The sequence below is a fragment of the Triturus cristatus genome, chromosome 7 (genome assembly GCF_964204655.1).
Source record: "Triturus cristatus chromosome 7, aTriCri1.1, whole genome shotgun sequence".
Lineage (NCBI taxonomy): Eukaryota > Metazoa > Chordata > Amphibia > Caudata > Salamandridae > Triturus > Triturus cristatus.
In genome coordinates, this window is record NC_140590.1 from 423,650,629 (window position 1) to 423,668,904 (window position 18,276).

The window sequence follows — 18,276 nt, forward strand, 5'->3', positions numbered from 1 at the left end:
GACTTCTGGAGTGCGTGTGAGGCACTAGAAGAGGTGGTGATTGTGGGAGCACTGACAAATAGTGTGGCAAGCTGGCTGAGAGTAGCAGGCAAGACCTCGTGGGAGTAAGAGACCCTGTGCGGCAGCCATCTTTAAGTCAGGCCAGAAATTTAAACAAGCACTTGACAAGCCAAGAGACCGAATATTTCGTCGGGAGAATGGTCAAGCATCTGCCAAAGCAGATGAGAAGGAAGGAAAGTGACCAGGCACCGACCACAAGCAAGCTAGGAACAAACGGGCACGTGGGGAGGACTGGACGAGTTAGGTGCGTGCTGCCATGACGTCAAATCACACCTCGCCGCAAAGAGCCGAAGCCACACCGATCGTGACGAGCGTGTCACATTTGCGCCCACCAGAGCCGCTACCGTTAACGGTTGGGGAGAGCATGGGCCCCAGATGGCAAGAATGGCTTGAAGACTTTGAGGATTACATTAAAGGGTCGAAGGTGACCGAGGATGAGGACAAAGTGATTGCACTGCGCAACCTGGTCGGTAAAGAAATTAGCAAGATCATCAAAGAACTACCTGGCGCGGACACCGGAACTTATGATAAAGTGCGCGAGGCACTAAACAGGAAGTTTCTGCCTAAAAGGAATCTGGATTATGAAAGATATGGTTTTCATCAAGCCCGTCAAGGGAAAGAAGAGGTGATGAGTTTGTTCATAACACGACTGCGTCGATTGTCCAGATATTGCGAGTTCGATGCGTTTTCAATGGATGATGCCATCCGGTCGCAGATAATTGATGGGTGTCAGTCTGAGACACTGAGGAGGAGGCTGTTGAGGAAAAGTCACAACCTAGAGGAAATAGAGGAGATGACTCGAGTGTACGACCAAGCGGAGGAGCAAGCCAAAAGCATGGAGGCCGGGCGCCCTGAAAGACGTGAGCAGGCATGCTGGGTGCAAGACAGTCACAGACGCAGGCACTCGAAGGAGCGCCGGTACCACTCTAGGCCTTCCTCTCGCCAGAGGTACACCGAGCACAGGAGACACGGATCAAGGAGAAAAGACAAGAGACAAGATGGGGGAAAGAAATGCTACAGATGTGGGTACGATTTCCCACACAGAGAAGCGTGTCCAGCCATGGGGCAGCAATGTCGGAAGTGTGGACGAACTAACCATTTTGAGGCGACTTGTGGCGAATATCGCAGAGAGAGGAAGAATGAAGCGATGAGGCCAACTCGCTCGGACACCAGGTGACACCACGTGAAAGCTGTGCAAGATCGGCCAAAATCGTCTTCCAGCTCATCACATTCCAGCCGGGAATCGAGGAGATCTCGCTGGGCGAGAAGGTCACCATCCCCGTAATCTCGATCAGGGTCGTGTGAATCTGAGTACACGGTCGAATATGCCAGCATGGTTGCCGATCCAGATCAATTGAAGACCTACCCGAGACTGAACATCAGCGTGGGCAATCTGACACTCAGTTTGTCCTGGACAGTGGGGCATCACTGAATTACATCCCGGTAATGGAGTACAAAAAGATGAAGTCACCACCTCCGTTGTGCCCGGCGAACGTCCGGGTCTTCACCTGGATGTCAAAGAAACCGCTCCCCTGTCTAGGGAAGTTTCAAACGACTCTTTGACATCAGAACAAGTCGGTGCCAGCTGTAATACATGTGATTGATGGCCTGGAAGCTGATTGCCTTCTCAGCCTACCAACGGCAGAGAGACTTCGGTTGGTTGAGATCTTATACCGGGTCAGTGGTGATCAGGACATATTACACAAATTCCCCAAGCTATTCACCGGGTTGGGAAGATTGAATAAATGTCGAATTCGGCTCCACATCAACGAGCAGATCCGACCTGTCGCTCAACATCCCCGACGGGTACCGTACCATCTTCAGCAGGCTGTGGAGGATGAGCTGCAAGAACTGCTCGCGTCAGATATCATTGAACGGACTGACGGCCCCACTCCATGGGTGTCACCCGCAGTCATCGTGCCCAAGAAGGGCACCTCTGGAAAAGTGCGACTGTGTGTAGACATGCGGCTTCCCAACACCGCGATTGAACGGGAACGACATCCTGGGCCTCATTTAAGTGATATGATTACCGCGTTGAATGGAGCCAGAGTGTTCTCGAAATTGGACTTAAACAAAGGCTATCATCAGCTGGAACTACATGAACGGTCAAGGTATATAACGATGTTCGCGACACACCTGGGTCTGTTTCGTTATAAACGTTTAAGCTTTGGCATCTCTTCTGCTGTGGAGATCTTTCAGGAAGCAATACGCCAAACCATATGCCATATACCTAATACGCTAAACTACAGCGACGATATCCTCGTGTATGGGTCCAACGTCCAAGAGCATGACAAGGCCCTCGATCGAGTATGCCACGCTCTCTTGGACACCAACCTGACATTGAACAAAGAGAAGTGCGAGTTTCATCGATCCACACTCAAATTCTTTGGGCATGTGTTTTCTGGAGCAGGGATGAAGCCTGACCCTGAGAAAGTGATGGCTTTAAATGACACCAAGAGCCCTCAAGACGTCAGTGATGTCCGTTCCTTTCTGGGCATGGCCAGTTATTGTGCCAGGTACATCAAAGACTATGCCACCATCAGTCATCCACTTCGCACTCTCACAAAGCAGGGACAATCGTTCGACTGGACCCGTCAATGTGAGCAGGCCTTCCAGGACATCAAACGGGCAGTTGAGGCAGTTTGACCCCAAACGGAAGACAGAAATAACTGTGGATGCCAGCCCGGTGGGCCTAGGGCCGATCCTGGCTCAGTATGACCGAGAGGAGGACCAGTGCCACATCGTAGCGTATGCGAGTCGCAGCTTGTCTGACACTGAAAAGGCATATTCTCAGCCAGAGAAAGAGAGTCTGGCGGTTGCCTTGGCCTGCGAACACTTCTATGTGTTCATTTATGGCAAGCACTTTACGATGGTGACGGATCACCAGGCGCTCGTTACCATATTTGGAGATCCACAGTCGAAGATGCCACCTCGGATCGAGCGGTGGGGCCTGCGATTGCAAGAGTACACCTACACCATACTGCACAAGCCGGGCAAGTCAGCCGACCCGGCCGACTACATGTCTCGTCACCCTAGAACTGAGTCGGCGCCAGGGGCGTCAATAGCAGAAGAATATGTCCATTTTGTCGTGGGCCAAGCTCAACCGCCTGCGGTTCCCCTGGAGGCCATTCTGGAAGCGACGGCACAAGACATCATTCTTCAGATGGTACTTCGACGTCTGCAGACCAACCGGTGGAGATCTGATGGTGATGAGGAACCGGAAGATTCAGCAAGTCACCAAGAGCTGCAAGCATTCAGACATGTGAGTGAGGAGTTGTCTGCCACCTCGGAAGGGCTTCTGCTGAGGGATCACAGGATCGTCATCCCGACGCAACTACGACAAGGGATTGTCAATCTAGTTCACGAAGGTCATCGTGGTGTAGTTGCAACGAAGCGAGCTCTGAGAGAGCGAGTGTGGTTCCCGTTATTAGACCAGATGGTGGAACGTACTCTCAAAGACTGTCTGCAGTGTCAACTTGTCAGTCAGGGAAGTCCCCCGGCTCCTCTGCGAATGACCGAATTACCCAGCGGTGTGTGGCAGGAACTTGCCATGGACTTTTATGGACCTCTTCAGTCAGGAAAGTATGTCCTAGCAATTATGGACGAGTATTCGCGGTTCCCGATAGCCCAGTTTGTATCATCCACTAGTGCGGCCAGCACTATTGCGGTGCTTGATGAAGTGTTTGCGGCGTGGGGTATTCCAAAGGTGCTCAAAACGGACAATGGCCCTCCATTCAACGGCCATGAGTTTAGTGACTTTGCCCGGCACATAAACTTCACGCATCGGAAAATCACGCCCTTATGGCCACAGGCAAATGGTACCATTGAACGATTCATGGCCACTTTGAAGAAAATGTTTCAACAAGCGACCAGTGAGAAAAGGGACCTCCAGGTGGCTCTCAATGAGGCCCTCCGGGCCTACAGGACAACTCCCCATGCCACCACGGGCAAATGTCCTGCCACCCTAATGCTGGGAAGACCGATCAGGAACAGGATACCCACATGGGAAGGCGCTCTGCGAGCAGTTTCACCCGCTCGCATTCATCAAGAGGTTGTGTCCGCAGATCGTCGTGGGAAAGAGAGGATGAAATCGTATGCGGACACCAGAAGGAGAGCGCGCTCGCCGTCCATCCATGAAGGGGACTGCGTTCTCATCAAGCAGGAGCAGCACCGGAAAACAGACTGCAAGTTCAGAGCTGAACCATTGACAATCACTCAGAAGAAGGGTACCATGGTGACGGCTGAATCAGACAGTCGAAGAGTTACCCGAAATGCGTCTCATTTTCAGAAGTGCACGCCTGGCATGAAGGAGTCGCTTCAAAGAATGCGGGGGCAGCCAGAACTTGAAGTCCGAGAGCCCGCATTCTGGGCCGGAAGTAGAGTCAGAGGTGGTGACAGGAGCCATGTCATTGAGACCGAGACAGGACATTCGCAGGCCGAGACGACTTATTGAAGAACTGTAAACAAGTCAGTCATTTCATTTCATTTTGTTAAAAAGGGGAAGATATAGAGGGTGAGTGGTATAGTCGTTGGTGTGGGCGGAGCTAGGAGGGCAGAGGAAGAGGAGGAGCGGCGACAGGACGTGGTCAGATAGTGTAGGGACAGGGAAGGTGAAAGAAGCATGTGAATAAAGTAGTGTCACCCAGATAACCGGTGTCTGTCGTTACTGCTCCAAGACACCACAAGAAGGACTTTCAGCCAGAATAATATAACGTAACATAGGTGTAAGAGGCATCAAATTCCACATGGATGGATACATTCTTTATCCGACAGGAGAAGCATCGCAAGTCAGAGGGATAAGAGTACCTTGATGCCGTACAATGGAAGTCCTCAAGAATAACCATGTCACAAACGATTGAATTATAAATCTCCATATGATCGGAAGGAAAAAACCACTCCAAATGAAAGGAACTAAAAGCTGTGTACCATCATATGTAAGGGGTACAAAAATAAGGCAAGAGGTTGCCAAAAGAAAACCATAATTCAAGAACGGAATTTCCAATGAAATAACGTCTGGTCCTACACCAACCGAGACCCACACTTAGAGAAAAGAAAAAAGGGTATTAAGCCTTCTACAAGCAAGTACTCTAAGTAATCTATTTTACATGAGAAAGAACCATAGAATTAAACCGCTTGAATGAGGATCCCCTCGGCAGGGATAACCAAAAACACTACCTACGGGAAACCTCTGTAGGGTCTCAAAAAACAGACACCCTGTCATTAACAACAAAATATCCAAATAAAAAGACCTGCTAAGGCAGAACGCCACACTTTATGATGTAATACTGCAAAATGCATATCATAATACAATTTTGATACCACTTACAACTAGGACAACCCTTATGTACAGGGTCATCTCCTCCAAATGTATAATTAAAGCAAAGAGAAGGGAACAGGGCTAAGGGTATCTACTGCCGTGGCTGTCTCTGAACCTACGTACAGCAGCGTCTGCACTGAACAATTTAACACCATCAAACATCATGCCAATTAATACTGACTGGACTGCCTCTGAAGATCCAGCAGTACGAAGCCATGCTGGCTAGCATAATGCAACAGAAGACGCCATGGCTTGACCTATCGAATCAGTGGCATCTATTCCACAACTAATAATCTAGCTACCTGTTGCCCATCCAAAATCAGTTGATTCGGTTTGTTCCTATTAGCATCCAGAAACAACAGCAACAGCTGTGCCAACTAATCTCATAATGCAGGAGAAAAAAAGTCAGAGGACACAAGTTGCGGTAGTAGCACTGGTGGAAGAGAACATACTTATTCCACAAGAGTCTTGCTTTCAGGAATCTTTGTCAATTGAAGTGTGAGGAAGGCTGTCCACATTGAGGGAAGCTGTAGCAACCTGAACCACAAAACTGTGGTGGCCGGCTCGGAGCTAGGTTTGCATCTTGGTCCCTATAGCAAAACAAGTGTAATGTGTGACAGGTAGGAGTGTCTTAGAAATTGCAAGACAAAGCTTGTAAATGTGAAAGTCAAAAGAAAGCTCCTTGTCAAATAACACTCCTAGATTACCTTACACACTGCACTGGGTGGGCAGGCATCCACAAACACCAATTAGGCATTCCTCGAGTGGAGGGATCAGGATGCCTGGTAAGGTTACAGGTTTCCAGCAGTTGGGTATTGTTTGATATGAGGAGTGTCTAGATCCCAAACATCCAGACCAGCAAGCCTAACAGATGAATACGTATGTTAAGATGGGGAAAAGGGCAGAACTACAAGGAACAGTACAACCTACCATAATTTCTATTAAGTGAATGGATGGAAGATTGACCACTTGGAATCAGCCCATTAGAAAAGACCAAAGCCAATTTATGACCGGGCCAGTCCAACCAAGGTTCACCAGATGATCCAAAAGCTTTAAAAGTTAAGGTATGCAGTACTGAGAGCTGTGGACAGTTTGGTCTCTCATGATCCAGAGGTTGCAATAGAAGGTGACTGGCACTGACTCAGTGCTGTATTCTGTGCAGAAGCCTTCCTGTCACCAGTTTACAAAGTTTTGCTACATAATGTGGGCCAATATTGTGGGAAGTGTGCTGTGCCTGCAGCTGTTTACATCTCCCAAACCTCATACATGGTTTCATTCTTAAAGCAAATGTCTGCATCAACCCTTCAGTATATTATTTAGCTAACAGGTGTGACATCTAGGTGGCTTGGATGACTGTCCTTTAATGGATTGCTCGAGATCAGTACAGGATTAACAATTGATCTTCATAATAAAGCACATCTTAAATGCTATTGTGATTCAACTATTGTTTGCCCCAAAATGCTGGTTACATAGAATATTTGCTTTTATGTTTCCACAGTACATGTTTCATAATTATTGTCATATCACCAATCATAATATCTTTTTCATTTTACATTTTGCCTTGTTTCTCTATAGGGTGAGAGAACTATTTTGTGATCTGCACTGTCCTTAAACGATACAGTAGGAGTATATTATTCTCTATAGCATGCTAATATATAGAGATGTAGTTAATTTCTAATTCACACATTGCTTCTACAATAATATGTTCAAATAAATATACTTTTGGATATACTAATACTGGAAAGTACTACTACCAGAGATGTCAAGGAGGTCATTTTGGGTTCTCCAGGTGTTCGCTTTGCACAGATCTGTAAATGAAAAAAAGGGCATTTCATGAAACTCCTGCTTTACCCTGCTGACTGAAGCTGCGAATCACCCCAGCTTTCAGATGTCATGCTAGCATTGCAAAATAATAAATGCAAATATATATATATATATTGTTTTCCACGGAAAAAATAGTAGTTTAAGTGACGTCATAGTTAGATAAGGTACTATAATTGCAGCTTACATTAAATACACACCAGACATTCTATGAAAAATATAGACGTTAAAGTGACTTTATAATTAGGCCTTGTTATATCTTAAAAACTATTGCTTTAAAACAAAAAAACAAAACAAAATCACCAATTATAGTTTACTGAGCTAACTATAACTTGCGCTCTAGCCATGCACTGCTCATGACCTCACATACTACATCACTCATGACATTTTATGACATCATTGAATTCATTACTAATAACATCTCAAAACCCCCACGCATGCAACCAGCCCCCTGCTGTGCTTGGCAACAGGGTTGACAGCCAAACCCACATGAGCGGTTAAGCTCCTGCTGTGCATGGCTTTACGCTGTGCGTGGTGTGGGGCTGGCCAACCCGCTATTACTGGCAAACCCCTGCAGTTGCACAAACCCTCAATGCTACGCACTTCACATTTTTCATTTTCAGTGAATTTCTAGTTACTTTTTAACATAACATAATAAAATAATTTGCTTCAACCTTTTTTTTCCATGATTTTATAAGATATATTTAAGGTAAAGTAAGATATTAATAAAAGACTTAACTATAATGTCACTATAAACATATTTGTTACAGTGAATTTCTCATGTTTTGTGATCACATTTACCCAGTTTCTTCACTGCACATACATTTTGACCTTGTGCAATGGAGGTTGAATGCACTGCCTGGCCTGCGTTCAGACCCATTTTCTAACCAGAGCCTCAGGCAGTCCAGCTCCCCATGGGGGTGATGGCAGGTCCCGCTGTGCATAGCCTTCAGCTGTGTGTGGTGTTAGGTTGTCTAACCCTGTTTCTGGCCAACCTCCCACAATTGCACCAACCCCACCGGTAAGGTAACAGGGCAATGCAAGCTTAGCTTTTTAACACCTGTACAGTCCCACTGTACCCCGAGGTACTCCCACAGGACCTAACAGGGTGGCCACACTGGTTTTGGCAGGTGTCCTACTGACCCTCCTGGGAAGGCCTTGGTGGGTACTACAGGACCCAGGATACAAAAACATTTTTAATTTTGGCCCTTGGGGGGCCTGTATGGCCTCTCCACCAGGACCAGGGGGTCAGGGTACCCCTCCTCTTCCCCAGTACCTCACGTTTTTCTAATATTCAGAACATGGGAACAGGTGGCCACAACATTTCTGTTGATGTCACAGACAGCCATCTGATGGGTCTCAGAATGCTTTAATTTTGGGATTTGCAGTACCGTGAGAGATAGATAGATGTACTGATGAAGTTATATTAAATAACATTCTATTAAATTTAATAATGCTATATTTGGCTAAAAAACACTAGAAGTTTCATCTCTTGAACTCTTTGTAATATTTATTAAAAACCCAGTTTATTATTGAAGTCAGATTTTTAATAAATATTAATGCTATATTTGGCTAGAAAACACTAGAAGTTTCATCTCTTGTACTCTTTATAAACCCAGTTCATTAGTGAAATTGGATTTTTAATAAATACTAAGGAAAGGGTACTTCTAGGCAGTTTTATTTTCCCTGCCTAAAGGCTCTGGAGACTAAATTGGCCTCTACTGCTGGCCTCGGCTGAAGTGAGTCTTAGAATCGTTGACTGTGTCTCGCTAGACTTCTCCTACCACCCTTGAAAGCCTGAGACTTTTTGGAAGGCAGAAAACCTGCCAAGTCGGACTCACTGGGGTGATTTGCTGCAGGTCTAGAGATTCAGGTTTCCCCTGCTGGATGCTTTTCAACAGGAGTGATGTAGAGAAAAACGCATTTTATTTGTAGAGGTGCATTTTAATCACACGTGTAGTCCGCATCCACTTATAATCCTTTGTCGTAATACCATGATGTGTTACAATATGTGAAGTGCAATAAAATAACGTGATGTGCTTTAGGCTATGGAAAATGAACTTGCAATAACTTAGTAAGTAAATGTAAATAGCTGAAAGCTTTAACATGAAGTATTCGTGTTGTGCAGCTGACAATTATTCATGCATATAATGTGTTTATGGAACATATTCCTTTAGATGTCGGTGGTAAAATTAATTGAAAGTGCCTTATTTCCTATGCAAACTCTTAACGCTCATGTGACATTTTCTTATGTTAGCTGAATTTTGTTAGCCTGAAATGCATTTCTCACTGGAAGCTCTCGCTTTTGAATTAACAGTTTGAATTTCATGTGTGCTGTGGATTTTGTTCTTTCTCACGTTTGTGATGCAGGTGGAAGAGGTGTCCTTGTTAGCTAGAATAATGTTGTTGTGTTCTAAATCAGGTGAGCAGACAAGGGGATACATCATGAGCTTAGGCCGATAAGGAAAATTGTTGTGTTTCATACCTAAGAAGGACTGGGAATCAAGGTCAACTTGTTGTAGTTCAGGAACATCACTGTCCAGTGGAAACCTACGTATGACATCATGTGCGGAGTGGATGACGTGACTCGTAGCAAGGCCTCTTGGGAAATGTACCTGTATTAATACGGTGCAAGTAGGGAAAGTGCCCCTCTACTTCTTCCTTCTCTGCCTTTGGAGAGAGAGCACCTTAGAACAAGCTCTGTAGCTTCATGCTACCTGACCCATTGATGTGGAGAAACTTCTTAGAAGGACTCCACATGCTGACACCTTTTTACTTCACTCCTCTTCTGAGAATACTAAAGTAGGGATAATACGTTAGCGTTAAAGCAGGGATAAATTAGTGCTTTAGACCCATCAACACTTGATACTGGGAAATTTAGACCTGTGTTCTTTGATCCTCTGCATTCTATTTCTTGAACTAATCGTTCTGTTTATGCTGCATAGATTACTCTGGATGTGCAGATTTAGCTTTATGCTGATTCCAATGTATCTTTACACTCTCAATTTGAAGTGTCTTTATGTTCAGTTATTTTTGGCTTTGTAGTAAAACAACTAACCTTAAGTAGTTGCCTCTGGTTAGTACGTGACTAAAGAATCTCCTGTTGAATTGATTTGCTACCAATAATGAACTGTCTCCCCTCCAATCTTTCATGCTGCTAAAAGGAACCATCGGATTGTGAGTCTGGAACATATCTAGAAATTATGTGCCCGGCCTTTTCAGTAGAAAAACTCAATTCAGCAGGATCTCACGGAGAAGTAACCTGGTATTGTGGAGCCCTCTTCAGCTACAGCCTGCAGCCTTGCCCTACTGGAAGATTCAGATCTCCCCAAAAAATTACTTGGTGAAAATTAAGAAATTTTGGACTTGGGTGAATGTGTCAAAAGTATCCATCAGGTGAGTTACTTTCTTGGCCGTGAAATTCAAATGTTTCCCGCTCTGTTCATTATTGCCAAAAACAACTGCTTTACTATGACCTCCTATATTGGCTATTTGACCTTGTGATCCCTCCTTGGCAACAGCCTGCTACTTTGCTCTTTGAAGATTTTGGACTTCCATTTTGAGAGAATGTTCCAAGGTAAATCCTCTAACTGGGTCAAATCTGGACGCTGCATCCGACTTGCGTCCCATCCCAGTCAATCTCAAAACATGCATAGGATGTGACCTACTGTGAGCAGTTGACCACAACTGTGGTAACACTTTTTGGCACTATTTTTATATTTAACAGTAGCTCCAGTTACCCTTATTGGATTTTTGCCATTTTGGTGTCATTTAAGTTATTAAAAAATACTCTATTGTTCTAAGTTTGTTTGGAAATTTTCTAGGGTTGTGTTTTGATTTTATTACTGTTTTACAATCATAGAACTCATGGATAATTTTCCCATTATAGGGAACTGACACTTTTTCCAACATACAGTGGTAGAACCTTGATCTTCAACTTCATTAGATGATGTAGACGGGATAAAAATGTCAGATCTACCGGGCACCAATCCCAAGCACAAAGGCTCATTGTCTCACATTTAATATTTGTGGATGGGTTGGGATATAAACAATCCAAAGGAATACTTGCACACCGTAATTTTTTTTAACTTACATTTCATAATACAATGTTTCTTTTTCCTCTTCCCCTTGGGCTCATTTTTCCTAGAACTCCCTGAAGTGGCCCCCATCTCCTGTTTGGCCCCATTAGAAGGCACTAAAAGGGGATCAATTATGGACCAAACATGAAGGGAATGAGGCCCTCCTTTGTTAAAAATTTGGAAACAGGTAAAGTTTTATCTATCAGCTGGGCCTCTGGTACATCCAGATTACTCCTTTTAAATGAACTTTTTAATGAATACACATTGTCCTCAATCTGTTTGCTTTAGATTTTGCAATATATTTTACAATACACTTCTTAGAGGGAAGATCCCCTAACCACCGAGGCTTACCCTCTTGAATACCAACATCTTTAGACCCACCATTGGCCACATATTCAACTTGAGTGGCAGAGATTTCAATTTTTTTGTCTTTTGGGCCAGCATTTGACACAAACCAGAAGTAGTGTAGTGTAAGACCCCCAAAATAATTTGGGACACCACATCTAGCACATGATCAGAATTAGAAACCAATCTTTCGAGTAAAGATAAACTAGAAGATAACATTTTCTCAATACACAATTAAATGTCAGATGACACACCTCTCCCAGCACCTCCCCCAAGTTCCCTTCCAAATTAAATGTCTGCACATTCCATTGTGCCCTTAAGGAGATGAATGATTCACCATTTATTGAATTCAGCAAGGCTAAAGTGTCCCTCAAAGAGTGTGTACTACAGTACAGAGCATTCAGAGATGGGCAGCTGGGCAAACATTGTGAGGGCCGGCCCAACTCTCTTAGGGCAGCAGATGATTTCAAACAACATGCCACTCTCAAACTATTCTTGTCATTAAACAGCTCTAAGTCTGGGAGAGTGAAGTCTACTGGCAGAGCAGGCCCCACAGCCCGGTTCGGGCTGGAGGGTTCCGATTGGGTGCAGGGTCAAGACTGATTTGCATATGGCTGGGTTCAAACTGGAATGGCATGTTGAGCAAAAAAACTATGGATTTAGGCCAAGATCTCTGTACTGGGGTGAATTTATGACATTGTTTTGCATTCTGTTCATCAATTGTTCTTTTTGCATTTGTCACCCCGAGTGGGAAGGGTATGTCCAGATGTGGGTCCTGTGCTCTCCATGCCACTGGACTCAAGCTATCCTTGCTGAGGAGGGGTGAAACCTCAAAAATGGTCCTAGGATGCTTGTTTCCAGTCTTGGGAGGACCTGGCCTGACAGTTCGGGCTGGACTGTTCCTATTGGGCGCTGGGTCAAGACTGATTTGCATATGGCTGGGTTCAAACTGGAATTGACATGGTGAGCAAACAAACAATGGATTTAGGCCCATATCTCTGTACTGGGGTGAATATATGACATTGTTCTGCAATCTCACTATCAATTGTTCTTTTTGCATTTCCCACAGCCCCCACAGCATGGCCCTTGCCATGCCCCTCACCATCGCACGCAAGAGGAAGATGTCCCATAAAAGTTGTATAATCTGGAAGTGAAAAGACCTCACCATTCCCTTGTTCCCAGTAGAGGTTCATAAGATTATCCTGAATGGGACTTAGGTCCTTTTCTCACAAGGCAAGCTTGTTAATTGCAGCGTTCGATACAACATGACTATGTGATGCAAGGCCCAATGATGCAAGATCTTTCTCCTTGAACTCTAGGTCATTACTTTCCTGTGTTAAAGTGACCAGCAGGAGGACAACCTTCCTGGAACCGTGTCCGACCTCATTCAGGCCGAGAGAACAACTTAGTGTACTTGTATTTAAAGAGAGAAAAAGGATTTGATCAGCCTGGGGTTAGACTCCCTGAAATACGGATACAGGATGGAGAAATAATGGGTCCGTGGGCATATCAAGGCTTAAATCCACATAAGCGACCAACTCCATTTTATTAAATTCTTTATCAATGGTAGAGAAAATGTTTCCAGATAAGAGGATAGGACTTCAAATGGGTTAACTGGGGCTACTTCTGACAAATAATTTTCTTTAGTTTGAAGAGGTTATTAGATGAAATTGACAAATTATTCGCAGGAATCAGACGACAAGAGCTTAACTTCCTTAATGTCATTTTAAACAAAACAGGCTCAAGAACATAAAACTCTCCTCTCCAACAGGAAAGGTGGGTGGGGCAGGAGCTCACTGGGCAGCCCCACAGGCCGCACCCAGACCTGCCTAGGTCACCTCAGTGGGACCCAGGCTCTCTTTTTGCAGTGAATGACTATAACGAGTCCCAAACAGCGTACTGTCACTGGATTGACATTGGCATTGGTTATTTCTGGCTACCTTTATAGCTTGGGGGTCAAAGGTGAAACAGTGAGCATTTTCAGGGAATTTTTGGAGTGTAACAGGCATCTTGATGAAATGGCTGGTAGTTTCTCTGATGTCCAGATAGCGCTAGGTAGAGCTTGCTGAGGAGAGCAGGGAAGGGAAAGGCAGAGGCACCTCAGTGGGGTGCAGGACAGCAAGCCACATGAGACCTGCTCAGCAGCCTTAGAAGCCTCCGCTGCACCCACTCTCCCCCAACACAGATTTCCTCTGGATTCCAGCACTGCTGGGAGCAGTGCCGCTGTCCTTGATCCTGCCTTGATTCCTCTTTCCTCTCAGTAGCAACCTGCTCGCTTTAATCACCTCGCGGAGCAGGGGCTTCGTGGCTGGTCTCCACAGGCTCTGAGAGTATCAGTGGTTAATGGGGGATGACTTTCATGGATCCTGGCATCTCTGCATGGGGCTGTGCTATGCTAGTGCGGTCACTAGGGCTGGCGCACTAAGGGCCGGATTATGATGATGTTGGTGGACAGGTTAACTCAGTTTCTGACTAATATCTCATCCACTGTATTACAAGTCCATTATATCCTTTGGAACTTGGGGGCAGATTTACAAGCCCCTTGCGCCACTTTTGCGTCACGTTTAACATGGGAAAAGTGACGCAAAAGTGACGCAGGGGGCTTAGAAATCTGTCCCTTGTAATACAGCAGATGGGAGTGTCCCATCTGCCAAAATCGTAATCAGGCGCTATGTCATGCCCTTACTGCTCTTGCTGCTCCCCTCATCACGTCCGTCCATCCAACGTGCTAGGGTGCGGGCAGTGGGAGCATGCAGGAGAGCAGTCACAATGCAGGGAAAAAACTGGATACTAGGCCATAAAGTCATAGAAAGGCAGAGACACAGGGAGTGCAGTCAGATTGAGGGCTGCTGACAGGCTGAAGCCGGTCAGCTGTGGACCGTATAATGAAGGATTGCCTCAGACCTACCTTTCCTAGGCAGTGCGGCATGGCAGCACATCAAACAAGCAAGCCGCGCTGCAAGCACCGAATCGTGGTGGATGTTGCCAACACTTTCCATCCCCACTCACATTTTTAAATCAGAACTCGTGACTATTTTGCAAGGTATGCAGCCTGCATGTACTTGTATTTGCTGCAGGCAGTGTTTGTGGTAACATAGGGTAAATCAACAGTAATATCCGGCCACTAGACCATAAAACAGGCCCACAAACTGTTAAAAAAGTAGCACATACACTGATCTGTCAGACCAGCCCATGGTGCACTGACATATTTCCCCATAGGCAGTGGCGGTTGGTGACATTTGAAAGTGGTGTGATGTAAAACAATTGCCGTAAAACAATAGCCGTACTGCAATGTTGCGAACGAGCCCGAACCACCTACGGGGGCAAATGGTGCATTTTCAAGCAAATTTGAGATAGCGGGAAGGTTAATAAAGCAATTGAGAATCAGATGCTCTTTAATTAACATTCTACACAAAACATAAAGAACACATTTATTGATTGTGCCCTGGGCCTGAACGGACTTCAGCCCAGTAGATACAAGTCAGTCAGGCTGAGCCTAGAAAACACCAGTCCCAGAAAAAGATTGTGAGCCAAACTCGGTGCTTATACTGTCACTGCCCTGACTTTGAATATATAATTGAGAGTATCAACTGTGTGCTGCCCTGACTCTGCATGTAAATGATGCCTTGTGTACGTGTGAATTTAAAGGTACAGACCAGTTTCACCAGCACTGCATCTGTAGACATGCCAACAGGGTGAACTGTGTTGCTCTGTATTGTTTAGCAGGCCTCTCCTTTCCAAACATCAGTGTTTCACTTTCTCTAACTTACTGTGGCTGGTACCTGCTTCTTCCAGTTCTTCCTTGCATCTATCAAGTTCCCACTCTCTGCCCAGTAGCGTAACAAGGGTTCAAGGAAGGAAATTGGGCTCACGATCCAGTGGTTTTGCATAATAGAAAAACAGCCACTTATTGAGGTAAAGTGTCCCCCTCACGCCGCTGGTCCCCGGTGCCACTGACCCTGCTGCATTAAGGATGGCTGCGCCCCTGTCTCCGGGAACCGAGGGCAGCGCATCGCACGGAAACTTGGAGCTTGGAACTTGGAACTTGGGGGTCTGACTGGACCGGACCGGAGCTTGAGCTCGAGCTTGAGCGGGACTTGAGCGGGACTGTTGCGGCCATTGTTTTCGCTCACTCGCTCGCTCCCGTCTTTCTGTTAGCCCCTTTCGAGCCCCTTTCCAGCCGTAAGAGCTGTCGTGCTGTGCCGTGTTGATCGGTGGTCTGGATCGGTGGGCTGAAGTGGCTCCCGAGACACTTCCACCACCACTCTTACTGGTGGTGAGCGGTGGGGGGTCCTGGGGGCTCAGGTTGAGCAGAGAATGGCCCTGTTTGCAGCCCCTTGAAAAAAAAAAAAACTCAGAAGAGCAAGAGCACGCCAGCTATAACGCGCTAATCTGCAGTGGGGGCAGCAGTAGGCACCGGGCTCACCGGGAGCAGGAGTCCGAAGCAGGAGTCAAAACGGTGACAGATGTGAGAGAGCTGTGCAGGAGAGGCAGAGGCCGAGGGGGTTTGCAGTTTGCGGTTTTCGGGAGGGCAGGAGTGCTACGGCCCGCAACCTGCAACCTGCGTACTATATCCGCCGCCGCTGAGGAACTTGTGAACTTGTGAGTAGCGCAGAAAAGGGCGCGAGGGTGTCTGTGAGAGGAGCAGAGAAAGGCTGAGAGGCTGAGAGGCTGTGGCGGCCTCCAGGGGGGTCTGGATACTTGAGACCTGAGGACCTGAGGACCACAGAGGACCGCAGAGATCAACAAAGGAGGAGTCGGTGGAGGAGGAAAACGGAGAACAGTGCACAAGACACAGCGGGCTGTATGGTGAGGCCTCTTAACTTACTATCTTACTACCTTACTTACTCTACTGACTAGTGATTACTGATCCGTTGGTTTATCGAACAAGCTTACAAGCTTAGAAATTCTACCACATTCCGGATACGCTTCCCCCCTCCCATTTGCTACGAGGTGTGCCAAGTGCAGTCTACTAAGAGTGGAAGATAAGATATCAATTCACGAAAGACACGACACTAGGAAAATTTTACAGTAGCTTCAACCTAAAACCGGCCCGTAGTATCCCGCACGTAAATATGCGATCCGGAAAGATAAGGCAACAGGAACCTGCAAACCCTGCCAAAAGAACCAGGAGAGCAAACAAGAAGTCTACAAACAAGGGTAGCACCGAAGCACTCGTGAGGGTTAAAGATGAAGCCCACCACCTAATCTCCCCGCTACTTACCAGTCCTGAACCCTCATCAAGTGGTATGGCAAGCAGCTTAAGCAGTGACTCCAGATGGCCTAAGTTAACATACCAACCGAAAATTTACACAAAAGACGCTGGGCCGGTACTGTGCATAAATAGTAGTAAAGTAACCAACCTCCCGGACCCACTCCAACCTCTCAATGCACACCAAACGGAACACCAGTTGGTACAGCAGCGGCAGCAATGGCAGCAGCAGGGGCCAGACTGGAGAAACCTATCAGCTGCTGGAAAAAGCTGCGGCTTGGGCATTTGCGATGCAAGCCCCAAAGAGGTAAAAGACGCACAAGCCATAACCAAGGAGGCAAGGACCAAGGTATCCAAGGAAGATAATCACCTGGGATACGACGACCTGAATCAATTGGAGACAACCCTGCCTATAAATAAAGTACTAGATAATGGGAGCAGGCATATCATACTCGAACAGGTGGCGAGTCGCAGAGCGACCACTGCAGAGGGAGGAATTGAAGGTAGGGAGGAAAAAAAGGGGGAAAGCACTAACAACAGCATCCTCTACAAGCAAGATAAGGATGGACCCTTGCTTCAAATGTTACCACAGCAATTGGGAGGAGAGGCGGAGGCTCCTGGGAATCAGAAGCATAGCCCTGCTGCTCACAGTTCGTTACAGCGACTGGATACGCCTTCGTGGGCTAAAACAGAGGATAACCCTAAGGATAACTGTCCCAATCTGGGCTTTTTTGGTCAGGATTCACCAGATTCCCTGGATAGACTTGGATTACGTAAGTACCCGGAGGTGTGCACAGCTAAGACAAACACGTCTAATATGAGCAAAGCAGATAGCATAGACTCTTATAATACGACAAAACAAACAGAGGCCGAAATATCACCAACCTTACAAGACGCGCACGCTCAACTATTTCGGGCAAAATCTAATACCCAACTCAGCTCTGTCACTCCACTACTTGAGTGCATTACAAAACGACCACTAATGTCTCAGGTAATTGAACTAGAGACATCATATCTTACACCTGAAGAATGGGAGGGATTAGTCGCGTCCTATTCTGCCACCAACGGAGGCGAGTCAGAAAGAAGAAATAACAACTCTCCAAAATTCAACATCGGAAAAGACACATCATTGGATAATGACGACATCTGGCCTACACTACTGCACACAATGCAAATGTCTGTGAACGCACTGCAGTACCACTCAGACAAGATGGACCTCCAGTTGTCAGTCCTCAACTCACTCTCCATCTTTGTCGCTGGCATAGATGACAAGCTGGCTGACCTCAACTATTTGATCAAGAGGGCATAGTCAGAGACACAATTCGCCCAGGCCAGCTGCACCTGCATAACAATTGTAGACAAGCTAGCAACATTACCATCGGCACTGGATAATCTCCTTGCTGACATAAGGAAAGCAGTACCTGCCCAGTCAATGCCAGGTG

General features: G+C 46.2%; 1 protein-coding gene across 1 annotated transcript in view; it reads right to left on the minus strand.

Annotated features, from left to right (window-relative positions):
- LOC146809855 (cytosolic phospholipase A2 gamma-like) overlaps nucleotides 1–18,276 on the minus strand; it is a 596,102-nt gene that overhangs the window by 544,100 nt on the left and 33,726 nt on the right. Inside the window, exon 2 of the mRNA XM_085616717.1 lies at nucleotides 7,132–7,185. Within this exon, the coding sequence (XP_085472843.1) occupies nucleotides 7,132–7,152 (21 nt within the window). The 5' untranslated portion in view covers nucleotides 7,153–7,185. The remainder of the gene's footprint in view (nucleotides 1–7,131; nucleotides 7,186–18,276) is intronic.